General features: G+C 37.2%; 1 protein-coding gene across 3 annotated transcripts in view; it reads right to left on the reverse strand.

Moving 5' to 3' along the window:
• LOC140160708 (protein cramped-like) overlaps nt 1–18,856 on the reverse strand; it is a 32,359-nt gene extending 13,503 nt beyond the window's left edge. The window contains exons 1-10 of one of the 3 annotated variants that reach the window (XM_072183996.1): nt 18,292–18,856; nt 16,648–16,910; nt 12,816–12,913; nt 11,859–11,951; nt 11,394–11,454; nt 10,118–10,238; nt 9,137–9,222; nt 8,401–8,515; nt 7,247–7,328; nt 519–1,262 (exon numbers count right to left, since the gene is read on the reverse strand). In XM_072183996.1, coding sequence (XP_072040097.1) covers nt 519–1,262; nt 7,247–7,328; nt 8,401–8,515; nt 9,137–9,222; nt 10,118–10,238; nt 11,394–11,454; nt 11,859–11,951; nt 12,816–12,913; nt 16,648–16,910; nt 18,292–18,437 — 1,809 coding nt within the window. In that variant the 5' untranslated portion in view covers nt 18,438–18,856. Of the gene's footprint in view, nt 1–518; nt 1,263–7,246; nt 7,329–8,400; nt 8,516–9,136; nt 9,223–10,117; nt 10,239–11,393; nt 11,455–11,858; nt 11,952–12,815; nt 12,914–16,647; nt 16,911–17,295; nt 17,451–18,291 lie in introns of those variants that run through there. The other 2 variants (XM_072183998.1, XM_072183997.1) reach the window with 2 other exon arrangements.
• Between the last annotated feature and the right edge of the window lie 27 nt (nt 18,857–18,883).

Genomic DNA, 18,883 nt, shown 5'->3' on the forward strand with positions numbered 1-18,883 from the left:
TAGTTAATCAGCAAAAAAAGATGGTGTGCTTGTCCTCAACTGACCGAAAAAACAAAAACTTGCATATTTCTGCTGATCAACCCATCAATCAAAAGTCTATGGACAAGTAAACTATTTTTCTTTTTGGCCTCACTGCTGTTTAATACAGAGTTGAATAACCATTTTTTTAAATCATTTTTTCAGCCCATTCAAACAAAGATATTTTTGCCATGAACACAAGCTTGGCCAGGTCCTTTACCTTCAGCAGTGATATCTTATACATGTGGTCCCAATATATATATATGAATTATTTCATATCTAAATCAGGGGTGTGATTCAAAGTTTGTGAAATATCCTGAAAGCAGTAGAAAATCCTGAAAAGGAGCGTAACAAATTGGGCAAAAGTACCCCTAAAATAGGCTGAAAATCCTGAAATCAAATCCTTAAGAATCACATCCCTGCGAAATGCTCTTTCAACATAAACATTAAGAGATGCTTTTACCTCATCGCTTAATAAACATTAAACAACATTGACATACCATAAGATACACATCAGTGATTGCCATATCGCCAACATTCTCCTTCGTAACTCCGGCTTGGATTCTTTCATCCTTGCTTTGCTCCGGTACGCTGCTCTTTTCCCCATCACTACCCAAATCTTTGTCAGGAGAACTCAAATACTGTTCAACATTATCTACCACATTATTGCCATTTCCCATTTCTGCCGACTCCTCCTCCTCCCATATTTTCCTCCTGTGGTTAGAAACCTCAATGCGAGTGTGATCCATTTGGTTGCTGGGGACGGAGAAATTATCTGTGATTTCAGTCATTGATATCGGGGTGAACTCTGTTGGCAGGGCCAAGTCTATATCGCCTTCCGCGGAAGGTTCTTCTAGCCATTCTCGGGTCTGAAGGCTCGGACTGGTAGTTCTATCTACAAAATCCATCTCACTGTGAGGATCTTGCTGATTAGCAACAGAGGCTTCGGTTTCTATTGGACTTCCTGGACTCTTTGCATCGTGTTGCTTAGCAAGCATGGTGTCACTTTCCACAGGGCTTGTCATTCGTTCCATAGCCGAAGCAGCTTTGCTAACAGCTCCTTTACGATTACTACACGCTGCTTTGATACGTGGGTCGACTAGACCTACGTAGAAAGGGACTCGACTCTTATCATGAATGTAGAAACCCTTGAGTTGATCATATGGTGTGATTTTTGTTCCTTTGACTGTTTGGAGTTTCACCTGGGGTAGATCGTCACTGGATGCTGGTCTCATGGACTGGAGCTACACGCAAAGACGTATGGTTAAGGAAATTGACTGACTTTGACATAATATTCAAATTGACCTTTTCGTCTGCAGCAAGGTCATTCTAAAGTATACACAGGTACTTTCATAATTGTGCAAAATTTGTAACCATTAAATGCCTGCCTGACCATAGTGTATATACACACAACAAACGGTTTTAGCAAAACAATGCTAATGTACATACATGCATGCATGTCACACTAGACAATAAAAGCAGATGATTATTACTGAAATAGGTTTTAGCAATACTAGCAAATGACCTTTAGATGCACATCATCTTTAAACTGACTCTCACCACACACATTGTAAAACTAGAATTACGCGGTTCGTAATTAAGGTGGCCCCCACAAAACTATACACCACATGAGGCCACCATATACTATCACAATACCAAGTTTGATATAAAATTGGATGGATTGAGCGTGATACCTGAATTTATCGGTCGAGCTAGAGTTTTCAAATATCACGCGAGACGAAGTCGAGCGTGATATTTGAAAACTCTAGCGAGATCGATAAATTCAGGTATCATGCGAAAATATCCATCCAATTTTATCATTATTATGTCTTCAGAATCTTTTTTGGGTCAAAAACATGATTTTTAGTAAAAAACATGATTTTTGGTCAAAACCTGATTTTGCTTAAAAATGTGATTTCTTTTCAGAAATGTGTTTGGTCAAATGTGTGAATTTGGGTCAAAAATGTAATTTTGGGTCAAAAAAGTGATTTTTGGTCAAAAATGTGATTTTTGGTCAAAAATGTGATCAAGTATATGAACTGTGCACTCTATGAAGAGGTTACAGACCGATACACAAAAACCCTGTAGCTCCAGGGGACCGATACACAAATTTATCAGACAGCCAGGTTATGTACAAAGTATAGGAGCCCAGATTCTGAAGACATAATAATGAAGTTGATCGGTGATTGCGTTAAAGCTGCAGAGTGGATTAATGACAATGTAGGCCAAATATGCAAATAAGCTCATTAATATTCATAAATATGCAAATAACATGACACAACAATATACCGCACGTGAGGCCACCATAGACTATCACCGTAGCAAGTTTGAAGTTAACCGGTGGTTGCATTTAAGCTGCAGAGTGGATTAACGACAATGTAGGCAAAATATGCTAATGAGCTCATTAATATTCATAAATATGCAAATAATGCGACACAAAAGTATACAGCACATGAGGCAACCATATACTATCACCGTACCAAGTTTGATATAATTAGGGATAACCATCAAAATTTCATGTTGACCCTATTGCTACAAAAGATTGTTTTCTGAGTAGAACTAATCAACAGAAGTATTTTGGTGGTTAAATGGTCAAAATCGGTCAAAAACTTTTCAATTATGAATTATCAAAGTTTCCCATTCTGACCGGTCATTGGAGCGAAATAAAATGACAAGGTCCAAAAATAGCAGTTGGGGAGCAAAATTGGCATAAGCATATATTTACCTTTATATATTTCTTTATTTTAACATATTTGCAAACATGAAACAAGCATATTGTGAAAGTATCAAGGGGGTTTCTTATGAAATGGCACTTAACTAGTCACTGGCATAACTTATTTTTTCAAACCAAGGCATTGAAATCATGCATTTAGAGGACATTTGCCAAAAATCATCCAAGATAGCCGATATGGCACAAAATCAAAATTGCACTAAGTAGGTGAACTTTTTTTCACAACCAAGAATTTCAATGTTATTGGGTTAATATGACCAATTAGTAGGTGTATGTAAACAAAATCTTAAGTTTTGAAGGTCATTGACTCATTCACAACAAAAGAGATTATCCTCATCATGCTCATGTGTATTCCTGTAGTATTCCTCATTCAAACCAAAGTAGCACTCAATACATTATGAGTATCTTTGTTCAAACCAATTCAATGCTTGACCTCGGAGTTACCTGCATGACTATCGCGGGCTATTTTGAAACAGTTATGGTTGCACATTCAGGTACTTCTTTTGAAAGTCCTAAACAAGGTATAGCCAGCAGCAAGTTGTAGATGTTATAGGCCTAAATATAAGAAAACGTTTAGGGTTAAGATCAGGTGAACAATACATCGAATGAGCACGAAACTTCACATTTATGTTCAGAAAGGTGTCTTCTTATCATGATTTGAAAGGAATATAAAAATTCCAAAGGGAAGCTGGTAATTTAAATTGTCCCTCGAGATCTACTTGTTTAATTTTTTAACCTTTTTACAGAGGGTATGATAGAGGTATTACTGGCAACTCTGCCAAATTACAGCTCAGTAGGCCACGTTTATCACCTGATCTTACTGATTTGAATATTTTGTGCCATTCTTGAGCAGTGCTAAACTCAGCCACTGGCAATTAAGCGCACTGTGGCGATGGACCAATTTTGACTAGCACTTACAGAAAAACAAAATATGTTATGTTGCTGTAATTTGCAAGATAGTTACAAAATATAATTGGCAGTAACTTCCCCAAATTTTACAGAAAAATATTGAAAAATAAAAGAATGAGATCAATTTAGAAATGTGTGTGCAAGCAGTGCACAGTTGAGCTCCCTGCATGTCTATGGGAGTGTTCTAATCAAGTTGATGGTTCATTGGTCATCCCTAATATAATATTGGATGGCTGAGCATGATACCATAACATATATCCGATATATGCGAAATAAGCCATCCAATATTATCATTATTAGGCTTTCTTAACTCCTAATAACCCTGAAAACATAATAATGAAATTAATCTGTGATTGTGTTTGTGCTGCAGAGTGGATTAAGGACAATGTAGGCAAAATATGCTAATGAGCTCATTAATATTCATAAATATGCAAATAATGCAACACAAAACTATACAGCACATGAGGCCACCATACCCTACCTCCGTACCAAGTTTGAAGTTGATCGGTGATAGCGTTTAAGCTGGAGAGCGGATTAATGAATTTGCTTCCGCCCGGACAAACAAAGAAAGAAAGAAAGAAAGAAACAAACAAACAAGGGAACAAACAACCATCTGGATGATAAATAAGCCCCACATATATGTGGGGGCCAAAAATCATAGTGTCATAATCAATTTTTGCAAAAATGAGATTTTGATGTCAAAATGTTCAGAAACAAGAGCACTTTCCAATAAACACAAAAGTAATTCCATTAAGCACCCCATTGAAATCAATGGCCAGTGAAACATAGACTTTACTACAGAAGTCAATGTGGACCATTATCTTAAAACTCATTTTTCTCAGAATGGCCAAAATGGAGTTACGTCTTTGTGCCACTGACCCCTTGGAAATAAAAAGGCGGTTCTCGAACCACGAGTCTCGCCTGCTTTATCTGGCCGATGCTAACTGTACCCACCAAGTTTCATGCCCATGCAACAGTTTTTACTAATATGACCTCAGATGACCCCTGGTGGCCCTGAAATGACCTTCTAAAATTTTGGCTCTAAATGTTGACTGTACCCCTCGTGCTAAGTTTCATGCCCATACGACAGTTTTTACTAATTTGACCTCAGATGACCTCTGGTGGCCTCGAAATGACCTTCCAAAAATTTGGCTTTAAATGTTGACTGTACCCATCAAGTTTCATGCCCATACGAGTTTTTACTAATTTGTCCTCAGATGACCCCTGGTGACTCGAAACTACCTTCCAAATATTTGGTTTTAAATGTTGACTGTACCCACCAAGTTGCATGACCATACGACAGTTCTTACTAATTTGACCTCAGATGACCCCTGGTAACCTCAAAATGACCTTCCAAAAATTTGGCTTTAAATGTTGACTGTACCCACCAAGTTTCATGTCCATCCAACAGTTTTTACTAATTTGACCTCAGATGACCCCGAAATGACCTTCCAAAAATTTGGCTTGAAATGTTGACTGTACCCACCAAGTTTCATGTCCATACGACAGTTTTACTAATTTGACCTCAGATGACCCTGGTGACCCCAAAATGACCTTCCAAAAATTTGGCTTTAAATGATGACTGTACCCACCAATTTTCATGCCCATACGACAGTTTTTACTAATTTGACCTCAGATGACCCCTGGTGACCCCAAAATGAACTTCCAAAAATTTGCCTTGAAATGTTGACTGTACCCATCAAGTTTCATGCCCATACGAGTTTTTAATAACTTGACCTCAGATGACCCTGAGTGACCTCGGATGACCCGTAATGACCTTCCAAAATTTGGCAAAACCAAAGAACTATTTCATCAAAGTAATAAATCAAAACAGAAAGATGCTTCCTTTACGAGTTATCACTCATTGAAAGTGCTACTTTGCTATACTTTACATGGAAAGCGACTATCTTTAAGTCGTCATATTTCCTTAATTACATGACCGATCAAACTGTTATTGGGATATGTGATGCACAGTTGAAAATTAATTATTAAAAGATTTGGTGACCTCAGTTGACCTTGTATCTGACCTTTGACCTCACGAAATTGGATAAAGTATGTTGCGCTGAAAAATCAAATTTGGCAATACCAAAGAACTATTTCATCAAATAAATCAAAACAGAAAGATGCTTCCTTTACGAGTTATCACTCATTGAAAGTGCTACTTTGCTATACTTTACAAAAAGCGACTATCTTAAAGTCGTCATATTTCCGTAATTACATGACCGATCAAGCTGTTATTGGGATATGTGATGCACAGTTAAAATTAATTATTAAAAGATTTGGTGACCTCAGTTGACCTTTGACCTTGTATGGGACCTTTGACCTCATGAAAATCTAATCAGGTTGAGTACCTCTGGCCACGCAACTCCCCACCAAGTTACGTCACTGTACCCCATACGGATCTCCAGATAATCTGTTCACAAGGTATTTGGCTTATTACGCATATATTATGCAAATTAGGTACTTAATTACCATATTTTACGCTCAAAATCTAATCAGGTCGAGAACCTCTGGCGCTTCTCCCCACCAAGTTACGTCACTGTACCCCATACGGATCTCCAGATAAGCTGTTCACAAGGGTTTTTTGCTTGATACGCATCAAATACGCATAAATTATGCAAATTAGGTACTTAATTAGCATATTTTGCGCTGAAAATCTAATCAGGTCGAGAACATCCGGCCACGATACTCACCACCAACATACGTCACTGTACCCCATACGGATCTCCAGATAATCTGTTCACAAGGTATTTTGCTTATTACGCATAAATTATGCAAATTAGGTACTTAATTACCATATTTTGCGCTCAAAATCTAATCAGGTCGACACCCTTTGGTCATGCTACCCCTATAAAGTTTCATCATCATAGCACTTACGGTTCTCAAGATAACGCGTTCACAAGCTTTTTCCGAACACACACACGCACACACCCCCCCCTCTTGTAAATGCCGCCAAGTGTGGAGGTGTGTGTATATTCCAACTGGGGAGATTCACACACCCACATTCAAACTGGGGAGATTTTTTTACACAAATCTCACAGCAACCGCCATACTGTGGAGGTTGCTCTAATCAGAAAATGACAGGTGGTATACCCCTCTATGGCCCAAAAACCCCATTTTTGAGCTTATCTTCAACTGTGGAGCTCCACGGTTGTTAGCAGACTCCACAGTGTGAATGTGACAAGACACACACACCTCCACAGTTGGAGGCATTTACAAACGCGCACACACACACGGACACACACACACCATAGTGATTACTAAGTCTCTCCCTGAACATTCAGGCGAGACAAAAAATGATGATTAAGCCAAATTTAAGCATGACCTTAATCTCCCACACAGGATATGTAGGTTTCAAATGGAGTCATCCATTCTGGTAATCCCATTTGAAATTCAAACTTCCCTGTGCGGAAGAAAAGGTCATGTCTTCCATACCAGGTGTATGGATTTCAACTGGGATAACCCAATATGATGCTAAACTGGTGCAACCATGTGGAATTGGTTCATTCCTGTCTTTTTAATCCTTCATTTCTCCTCGATATTCTTAACCCTATTCTACTTTCTCATTTCTCATTTCAATAAGGATACAAGTTTGATTCTGTGTGGAGTCCACTTCTCCGACAGCATATTCAGAAGACTACCAAGCTCCTTGCGAAGAGGTACCACCATTCTAATAGGGTAAAATATCAATAGTAAAACACACAAATATACAGAATTATTTTGTTGTCATATTGTAACAGTATCTCTGGAAACATTTTGTTCCACATGGGAAGTCTTGTAGAATACACGCAGTGCATACTTCAGTCAAAATATGTGATGCGATCAAGCTAAATGAGTCTGAGGTTGATCAAAATCAAAATTAACTTTTCAATTTCATTACATGAGCCATTCTCTGTGCTTAATTTTGCAGGAAAACACTGTCATAATAATTTAGACTTACGATTCCAGATATATATGGCAATATTTTAGTATTGCTCAAAACAATAAAATACAAAGGATGTTAAATACTCTTATTGTCTCTATCTCAAAATCAATATTCCCGACATCCGACTCATTTTTCTTGATCGCATCACATATCATTTTCAGATTTTAAGTGACGGACTTGATTAATTTCGGTATCTTTCTCATTGCAAAAACTGACATGAAAATTGTATAGCATTTTGTTTTTGTTTAAAAATATGCAGTATAAAATTGATATGCAGTACTAGCCACAAAATGCCCGGTATACACCACAAAATTATGTAATCACGATCACATATCCAGGAATGGGTATTCCTTGCATCTTTTAAGAGACTTAGCAAAACTCAAAACAAAAAGCGTGTGGATTTGGGCTATAAAGCCTCAAAATGGGCTGAAAATAAATAAGGTAGCAAAAAGCCTGAAATCAGGCAATTGCCTGAAAACTGACATCCCTGCATATAATTATATAATATTATATGCAAGGTTCAAGCTGACACATCAAAAACCATCCCAGTTAAAGAAGTGAGTTAGCTTGAAATTTCCCTGGGCAAGGAACTAAATGCATTTTGTCTCGGTTTACCGATGCAAAAACTTCCAATGGGTTGATCCTGGATGTGATGGTTTACTAGATGCAGACCTATTAGGGGTCTGCATATAGACGCTGAATTCCCAAACAGTAAAATAATGGTGTCTTGAGTAATCAATACTGATCACTGGTTTTCTGCAAAGTGTGCAGAGTCGTAAGGGTTTTGCATATTAACACACATTTGCATTCTTCTTACCTTACTCTTGGATTGTGTGCCACACCTTGCACAGTAGTCCATGCTGCGTTGTTTTTGGGTATCAATTCCAACAACACCCTTGGTGGCAGCTTCAAAGGTTTCACAACCTCTTCCTCTGTAATTAACAACAAGTTACATATGAAGAGAGGTTATGCTATTTGAGCTAAGGAGTCATTCAAAGACTAAACCGAGTTGGGGAAGTTGCGGGCAGCTGAGCTATTTAACATCTGGCAGTTTACTAACCCTAATACCCCAGGTGCTTTATGGCAAGGAAGAAGGGAAGAAGGAAGGAAGAAAGAAGAAGAGTAAAGTTGTTTTTTCGGTGCGGTTTTGAACCACTGACCTCACACAGTCACAGGTGCCAAACACATGGCAGGGGATAGTGCACCATAGGGGTGTACCTTGGCTACATGGCCAAGCTTTCTTTTCCCATTATATATACATGTATGTTTGCATGCTGACACTTGGAATACTAGTGCTTGCAATTGTTTTGTGCATTGAGGTTTTTTGATGTTTGGAAATGTTAGGGTTAAATTTGTTAACCTTTTTCATTAATTTGAATAAAAGGCCCCATAGGACATTTAACAGTAATTGGACAAAGTAATGAGACCCATTTTTGTAAACATTTCCAAACCATCTCATACGTAATTGATGTACCAAATATAATAATTCCCGAGTTAGTACCCCTCTAAAAATTTGACAGATCTGTTTAAGTGCCCCATGCAGTTATTCTTACCATCTCCTGCTCTGAGTTGTTTCAGTGCTTTACATGTTGGAGTTCTTAATCTTGTGTTCCGTTGCTGATAACGGATAGTTGTTGACCTGTACAAACAAACAACAAATCAAGCATTATTTATTATGAATACAGGAAATTGTTATTTACAATATTGCATTACAATATTGTTGACTTAAAAATGACCTTTGGCTCTTGATATTTCAAAATGACCAAGTTTGCTTTAGATATAGATCTGGTACGTAACTTTACTTCCAGGCTTACCCATACATGCAAACACAGCCACAAATAGTGTGCTGAACAAATGTAGCTCAAGTACCGTATTCGTTCCAATAAGCGCCCATGCCCCAATAAGCGCCCACCCAGGGTATTTTCAATTTGCTAAAGGAAAAAGGGTACCATTAATGTTAAAGTGACGGATAGACGTTGATAGAGTGAAATAGCTGGGGAAATAGAAGTCCTGTGTAAACATGTAATATATTTTCTGCATCAGAAAAGCTACTAGAACGTCTCAGGAACCTTTTATAACGTACATAAATTTGTCTCTAATAAACGCCTGTTAGGTTAAAATTAGGTAAACCATGTAAAAAATAAGCGCCCACCCATAATGACTTTGTTAAGCGCCCTGAGCGCTTATTAGAATGAATACGGTAATTATAAAATGCATAATATGTGTCCCTGCCATATAAATTTGCTAATCTATGTAGTTGGGTAATGGCCACGGTTGTGCCACCAGTTGATTGGTTTGATAACGATGTCATTTGGAAGAAAAAAGTTGACCTCTCCAAATGACTTTTGACTCGTACGTAATGTGACCTTTCACATCAGCAATAAATTTGTGAAGTCATTTTTTGAAGTTTCTGTGATTGGCAAAGGAGTCGAAGAGGAAGTAGCTATCTGCGGCAGGGTTGACACAACTTGACTCTTCCTAAGTTGGTCTCCAAACGACCTTTGACATAGTACATGTACTCAAATATAACATACCCTTTTTTAACAAGTTCATTGAGTTTTTGTCCAGTTCTTGCGTCAATCGCGCCTTTGATTTTCTTACGAAGCTCCCCATAGTTAATTAGTGCATAGAGTTCATTTGCTGTTTTACTTTGATCTGTAAAAAACACATAATAAAAAAAAAAAAAATGAAATAGTTATAAGATTTATTTGCCGCTCAGAAATAAGCGTCATGACCATGTTTTTTTTTTGTTCAAACTTCAAGGATTATCGCAGATTTTTCCAACAAATCCAGGCTGCCGGTCAATCATCTGCAAGTTTATGCATAGCGTGATATGCATGATCGCCCGGTAGCCTGAACTTGTTTGAAACATGTCCCACGATGGGTTCAATCTGCTGTAGTGGTTATTAGCCAGCATTACAATTAGCACTTCCAGCTTTTTCCCGAACACATTATAATTGGACCTGATAATGATATTTTGGTCGCAAACATACTGGTGACCGTCATAACCGATGACATCTTCAATAAGTTAAAATATGGATTTGTTTACCATTTAATCTAATTGTGGCAACAATGTTCCTAACCGGCACAAATCAAGCTACCATAATATCAGATGACACTACAATTTTGTCAAGTCTACAATGACAAAAATAATCACACTAAAACTTTAATTTAGGACTGTCTTTTTGAATTTGCAGACTCTGGAGCCTTCACGGAGAGCTGTTTAGAGCAATTACAATGGAATGTAAGGAGAGCATGGTCAACTAAGGAGAGCTAAAATCACTCTTCTATAAGGAGAGCAGTAGAGAGTGATTGCTCTCATTCTCCTCAAAAGGCAATCACTGCATGATCATCAATCATTAGCACATTGATCCACAGTTGAAATAATTACACTTTATGTCTGACATGCATTATGGAGTTTAAGGGGTACTACACCCTGTGGTAAATTTGACTATTTTTGCATTTTCTCACAAACTAATAACACACTAGTAACAAAAGTTATGTATATTATTGGGGCAAGGATTCCAATTACTGCACTGAAATTTCAGCGAATTACGACAAGCGGTTCAGTATATATGATAGGAAATGAGGTACATCCTAGCGGTACTTTATTTCTTATCATAAATAACAAACCGCTTGTCTTGGGTCACTGAAATGCCAGTGTAGTAATGATTCCTTGCCCCTACAATATACATAACTTTTGTTACCAGTGTGTTATTAGTTTTTGAGAAAAATACAAAAATAGACACAAATTATCGAGGGGTGTAAAACCCCTAACAATTTATTTTATTATATTAAACAACTAATTACCTTTATCAGGTGTGATGTACTTGAAGAGTTTATGACATGTCCTGTAGTACAAATGGCGTACCTGTAAAATGGGAAAAAAAACCATATTGTACAGTATGGGTTATACAATAGATGAAGAAACTTTGAACTGAATGGCAAATTAATAGGAACGTGGAGATTAGTTTATTTTGCGTTAAACATGATCCTGTCAAATTACATAATCAAAAAGTTTGTGAAGAATCAACTATGACCTCACTTGATTCCTTTCAGTGGCCCCAAGAATATATACCCAGTATATGTACCATCACAATTCATTAACTTCTGTAAAGTTTGAACAGTTTGAAGCATTTTGAACATATTCCTTTAATCTCAAAAAATGAGTGCTGTATTTTTCTGGAATGGGGAGCAGCCGAGCAGGAGGGCCTTAACTAATGTACAGCCAATCACCGGCTTCTCAGTGTAGCATAGTTTTCTTAGTATTCTTACCTGATCTTTGTTCTTCACCTGTCCCCCTGGATCACCTCTTTTCTTATGGCGCTGCTCAATGTACTTCTGGATGGCTTCAAAATCTTTACCATACTGCATTTATAAAGGGCAAATGAACATACAGTAAACATAGGCAAATGAAATAAATTTGGACTACAGAGTTCTTGTTTGCACATCGTAATGTAGTTTATAGACATCCTCACATCCAAAAATTAATGGTGCCAAATTCTCTCAGTCAAGTGATGTTATTGAACAGGCGGTGATGGAAGCGATATCGCCAATTTTGAGGTCGCCATTGGATTAACACATTATCATGAAATCTTCACAAACAATTCTAAATTTGTTATGTGTTGTCAAAGCAAAATTAATTTACTCTAAAACCGTTGGGGTTCTACAAAGTACCCCACTGCAAGTATGTTAATTTTCCATTTGTAATTGTTAACCGTGTATATTGAATGGGGCTGTCTGCCCTGTATCTTCGCCAGCCTCGTACGTCACGTGTTGCGCTTCCGATGCCGCCTGTTATTGAAAAAGCAAGATGAGTCAGCCATCACTAAAATTGATTATCTGATGTTTTACATGTTGGAGCAAATCAAATCCTAAACTAATTTTTTTAAATCTTAATCTGGAGCCATATATCCAAATAACACAATTCCGATAAGGCCTAACAAAAATAATGGTTTGTCTCAAAGCTCACGAGTGGTTTGAAAACAAATACTGAAATGCAATTTTTTTTTTTTTTTTTTTTTTTTTATTCCCGACTTTTTTCATGGTATTTGGAGAAAAAAATCTGATTTTCGCCGAAATTTTCTGGAAAAACTAAAAAAAAAAATTTAAATAAAAAAATGTCCGCATTTGTTTTTTTCCAAATCTCACGATTTTACAAATGCGCGCGCGAGCTTTGAGACAAACCTTCTTTTTTTTTTTTTTTTGGCCTAACTTGAGATGCCTACATACCTCATTGAGCCCCTCAAAGAAGAGAGTTTTATCTTGATTTCCCCAGGCCTCCCATCTCTTCCTCTCTGCTTTCACTGCCTTCACTGGTTTTTGATAATCTGTTTTGAAAAAAACAACATACACAGTTACACACAGAATAAAACATCATGGAATACTGAAAACATAAATTTGCATCATTAGGGTGGTACTACACCAGTACACCCCCTGATAAATTTTATGACTATTTTTGCATTCCCCCCACCCCCCCAAAAAAAAAACAACTACTGGTAACAAAAGTTATGTACCGTATATCATAGGGGCAAGGAATCCCTCATACCCTAATTTTGACATAAAACATCAGTTTCCAAGAATACGGATGCCCTAAAACTTATGCAACTTTCAAAAATGGATTGTTTGGCACCAATAACATATTTATAAAACAACACCAATATCAATAGAATAAGGCATAGAATAATATGCAAAATGACAATTTTCAGACCCCCCTGTCCGAATAAGTTTTTTGGCAGGCAGTACCGGCACCTTCTCATTTTTTGGTCGATTTCAGTAAAAAATGTGTTTTAATGCTGAGGAGATCATCCTGCATCAAATAAGCTGGAGCCCTAAGGAATCTGAAACATGATCACCCTTTATTTACCCCTAGTATAACTTTTAATTATCTGATGATATGTACAAGTGTATGTAGCCGAGATGAAAAGCCAATGAACAATTGAAAAATTTGACCTTTCGTATTGAAGATATGGATTTTTCCCCAAAACACACACACAAAAAAAATTATGTCTTTTTGGGAAAAAATTTATATCTCCAATATGAAAGGTCAAAATTTTCAATTGATTGTTGGCTTTTCCTCATACACTTAAAGTATGGTACATACCATTTATACATTACTTTGAGGATTGTTATATTTTTGACACGCATCATTTTAACCGGTGTAATATCACTTCAGACCCCAAAATGACTTTCACATTTACTTGCCAAGGTGATCGTTTCAGCAAATTTCATGAACCTGCAGCGATCTATGGCGATTTGACCCCGAATGACCCCAAAATGAATGACCTTGACATTTTTGTCTCGTTTCGGTGGTCATTCCCACAAAATTTCATGAACCTACACAATCTATGGCGATTTGACCCCGGATGACCCTGCATGACCTCAAATTGACCTTGACATTTTTTGTCTTGCTAGGGTGGTCATTCCCGCCAAATTTCATGAACCTGCGACAATCTATGACGATTTGACCTCAGATGACCCGAATGACCCCAAAATGACCTTGGCATTTTTGTCTCGCTACGGTGGTTGTTCCCACCATATATCATGAACCTGCAACAATATAGCGATAATTTGACCCTGCATGACCAGGCCTGATTGTGGTCCTAAAAAAAAAAATCTATTTTGGCTTTAAAGTCATAATGTACGATCTTTTTTCAGAATTTACCTTTATTTTTTTCAAAGCCGATTTTTTGGCATATTTGTAATACTTACACATGTTCTAACTAGCTTGGTTACGCTCCCTCCAAATGTGGAGAGAGCGTAAACAAACTGGCCGCGTAGGAGACTAACTCTGAGGCCGCACTTGCTGTCCTAATCCAAATAGTGCGAGATGTTTCGAGTGATAGAGGTGAAGTTTATGATGTTGTTTCTTTGCAAATTCCCAATGTTTTTCGCGTCCAAATGTATTGGGAACTTTCATACTGATTGCATATTATCATTTTAGAAGAAAAAAAGAAAAATCTAAAAATTTAAAAAGATCGTACATTAAGGCTTTAAGTTGGCGAACGGAGGGAGCGGAGCGAACCATAGTATTGCCCCTCACGGCGGGGGTCCAGGGTCCCGCTTAAGGGGGTCGAGGGGGCTAAGCCCCCCCGAAGCTCCTGGGTTTTAGCCATATCAGAGGGTAAAAATTGGGTTTCTGAGGTATATAATTGTATGGGTTTTTTCTAAAATTGTTTTTCATTTTTAATGCATGCAACCCCTAAAAAGTTTATAATTAACACTTTCTTAATTTCCCCACTAACAAAAATTTTCTTGCTCTTTTTATGATGAAATATCATCATCCACTTCCGCTTACTTTTTAGTAGAAAAAAAATTGGAAAACCGATTTAAATCGGGGAATAATCAGGCCTGATGACCCCAAATGACACCACAATGACCTTGTGATTATGCATATTTTGTGCCGAAAATCTAATCAGGTCAAGAACCTCTGGCTATGCTACTTATGCAAATTAGGTACTTAATTACCATATTTTGCGACAAAACCCTACTGAAATTTGGGAGACCCCCAAATCCCCAATTGCCACCCCTCAACCAAATTGCATCACTAATACGCCTTAATTACCAGTTTGGAGAAATTGCACGATAACCTCGAACGGACAACCAGGAAACATAATACGTACATTGTACCTCCGGTGGAGGCATAAAAACTACTTGAATCGCAGGCTCAAACCTGAGACGAATCAGCATAATCATCAGGCATGAAAATTGGTCTTGAACAAAAAAACACTGAAAACCATGTTTTTTTACCATTTTCTGTGAAGACTGAAAAATACTGAAAACAATAACAAACAAAAAACAACTGCTCAAATCAGCTAAAATGCTGAAAATTTTCATGCCTGAATCACCAACCTCAAATCGTGCATGTTATGTAAAACTGGCAAAGTGCATTTAAGCCATTATGTGACAGCAAGGTAAATGGCAGCTAAAGCCTCTTTAGAACCAAAATGTAACATTTGCTGAGGACGTCATCCTCAATATTTTTCAAAATTGTGTCTGCAAAAATTCAAGACTTAATTTTTTTAAATAGCTGCTGTAGTTTGTCAAAATGTTCATAACGCATTATGTGATGTTCATAACACGATACGTGATGTTCATACACAGTAGGCCTAGATGGGGTGCAGGTGCGGGATGGTCTAGGCCTACTATACACACATCAAAGAACCGCATGACTGACATGCACCAGTTGGTGGCATCGGCATTCGGCATTGCTAGTAAATTCCAATTTTCTTTGCTTTCCCCGGTTGTTCAGCTCAAAAATAAAACTGACAGTAAAAGCATAGATTTTAAAGCCAACATTTTATGGAAAAGAAATACTGATCTATGGAAATGTTCCAATATCAAGATATGACATTAATTCCCAACTTTTATTTATTTCATGCAGTGGTTGGTGGTCTATCTCATCAGAGGAGATGAGCTGATCTCATACTGTGTACATCACATTTATCACATCAATTTCAAGTGGATGTCTACCACTTGAGAATGAAGTACCAGTACCAGATGAATAGATGCAATGGGATTATCTGAAGTAGGCTACAATATAATTCTGTTGAACCTTCCCTCTTTGCATTATATATCCTCTCTTGTTCAATGAATGACAATATCTGAATATCAATAATCATTATGACATGTCAGTCATTGTACTTCCTTCAAATCCAATATGAAGATAGAAACCAAACCATGACATGATCTAAATCTCAGTAAAAAAATTTCACACATTTTCAATCATGAACAATCACATCCAATCCATCAATGTCCATGATGTCTGATCCATTTGTCACTATTGCTGATAAATAAGTGATAATAATTACCCGGTAGTGATCGACATACTACACAAAAAGAAACAAAACTTACAATAATGCTTTACAAAAATCTGTTTAATCTAAATTTTTATGCAAAACTCAAATATTTCAAGTTGAGCTTTTAAGAAAAACATGAAGCCAGTACACGACTTCCATTCATTTCCTATGCACTGCACTCTGCAGGCAGTTTGCAAAACGAACTGGGAAAAATGCATGCAAACTTCATTTTCCCTGAAGTGACAGTACCCAAAAAAATAACATACCTCCTTTTTTGGTAGCAGGTGGTGGTTCTGGTGGAGGACTTGCATCTTTTTTCAATCGTTTAACACTGGACCGGAGAAAAGGATAGTTGATTTGAAATACAGGAGGTGACAAATTATCATGTTTGCTTGTTGACTGAATTGAAACTGGATGATCGCCATACTGTTCGGTTTGTTTTGGAGCAGTTTCGGCGACCTCGTCCTCGCTTCGAGATCTTTTACGGTTGGTTTCTTCCTTCTCTCCGTCCGCATCAGTCCCTGGCATCCTGCAACAATATAAAACATACGTTGAAGTCACCAAAAGAGCAACAAAATGCGGAAATATTCATCGTCCGATCTCTTCATCCGAATCGCAAAAAATTCAAGATGGCCGCCGTATCTTTCTTGTTATTACCGACACTTCCTCGGATAACAATCGTAAATCTCTGCAATTTGTACACGCCAAACCGAAAAATATAACTTGTTTTGTTTGCACATCACAAATCTATACATAAATTTGCAATATTGTACACTGTTATATTTTCTGGAGCTCAAAAATTAAACAAATTATCACAGATTTCGATTCTTTTTTTAACGACCCCCAACGACCGACAGAGACAATCGAATCACACCCAGAACAAAAACAAGACAGATTTGGCCAGCTTAATTTACCCATTTTTGACTTCGCATCCTGCTAATTTTTGCGTATCTTGAGGCTTCTTCCGCTTCGTCATTAGGGAGACACATTCCTTCTTCATTTACTGTGATTTTTGCCATTATCTAGGCAAGATTTTGGCTTGTAGAGTTGCTTCGATCAGCGAGCGCGGCATTTGATACCGGAGAACTGCTGCTCCGGTTGGTTCGCGTTTACAACTCATCAGCCATGAGATCGAGTGTGGCCGTAGCATTGGAAGTCGACATTAATCAATGTTCTACAATTTATAACATGATCCAAATTTACTTCCAAAGGGTTAAATTTATGAAATATAGCATTATTAACATATAATCTCTACTACGAAGAAAATGATTTGGGAAATACAACTGAAAATCGTGCTTGATCAAATAAGTTCCAGTAGTTCAGTGCGCTCAGATTATTTTCGATGCAAGACAAATTTAGACGAATAATTTCAAATTAAGTTTCTCCAATTTTTAAAGTTCCTCGTCCAATACAAATATATGAGAACATAAAAGACAATTTTGCTTATGATAACATTATCTATGATAAAATATTTATAAATACATGCAGTGTTAATGTGTATTTTCAAAGTGTCACTGATGACACGAATTATTTCAGAAAACGAAATAAAGTTTGCCTTGCTTGGCTTGCAAGTTCAGAGCCGTGCTAAAACTTGACAGCCGTATGCAACTTGAAAATCTTAATAAATGATGTGCAATTGAATGGTAAAAACATGGTAACTATCTCATAAATTACACAAAGTAATCATTTAACGCAGTTTACGAAACATCTTTTGGAAACATAGGTCTGTATCTGTGAAAACGACGTCCACTTTTTAGCTGTCATGTCAAGTTTGAATCAACCAAAACAAGCCCGGTAAGCTCCTCTTAGAAAGTCGTTTTGTAACCAAAATCACTACTCTTTCTGCAAACTAATGAGCAGTTATATGGACAGGTATATGAAGATTTCAAAATACTAGTTGCATTGCATACCTCGTGCCACAAACCTTCAGAATTTCGCCATAAGTAGGACGGTATCCACGCCAATGTTTTGATTTCTTCCGGGAATCCTCACCACGTAAACAAGCCGTGTGGCGCGAAAGTCGGTCAAGGAAATCCCTTGTCTGATTGGTCACCATCCGATCATGTGATGAGGGAATCCCTTTTACGACAGGCTTGTTCAAGTATTTTAGAATAACATTTTACTCTTATTTATTCCTAATCCAAAAATGCATGATGTATGTTACCTAAAATTGGTCTGAAAAAGCATGTAATTGTCATTTTAGAACACACTATGAAAGTCAAGTTCATGAAAAGGTGTTTAGGGAGCCTGCAAATTATGATTGGTTAAAATTTGCATACCAAATTGATTGAATATCAATTGTTTTATTAAAATTACGTTACATACCACTGTTTATTATATTTGGTACATTACATATTGAATAATAATAATATATTGTATACTAGAATATTAAATTTAGCTTTAAAAACACGATAAGTAACTTATAATAGCCAAAAATATACTTTAAATCGACTCCTATTATTTACATTTGCGAAGCCAATCAACGACTCCGTTATATTCATA

Source organism: Amphiura filiformis, chromosome 9 (assembly GCF_039555335.1).
Source record: "Amphiura filiformis chromosome 9, Afil_fr2py, whole genome shotgun sequence".
Lineage (NCBI taxonomy): Eukaryota > Metazoa > Echinodermata > Ophiuroidea > Amphilepidida > Amphiuridae > Amphiura > Amphiura filiformis.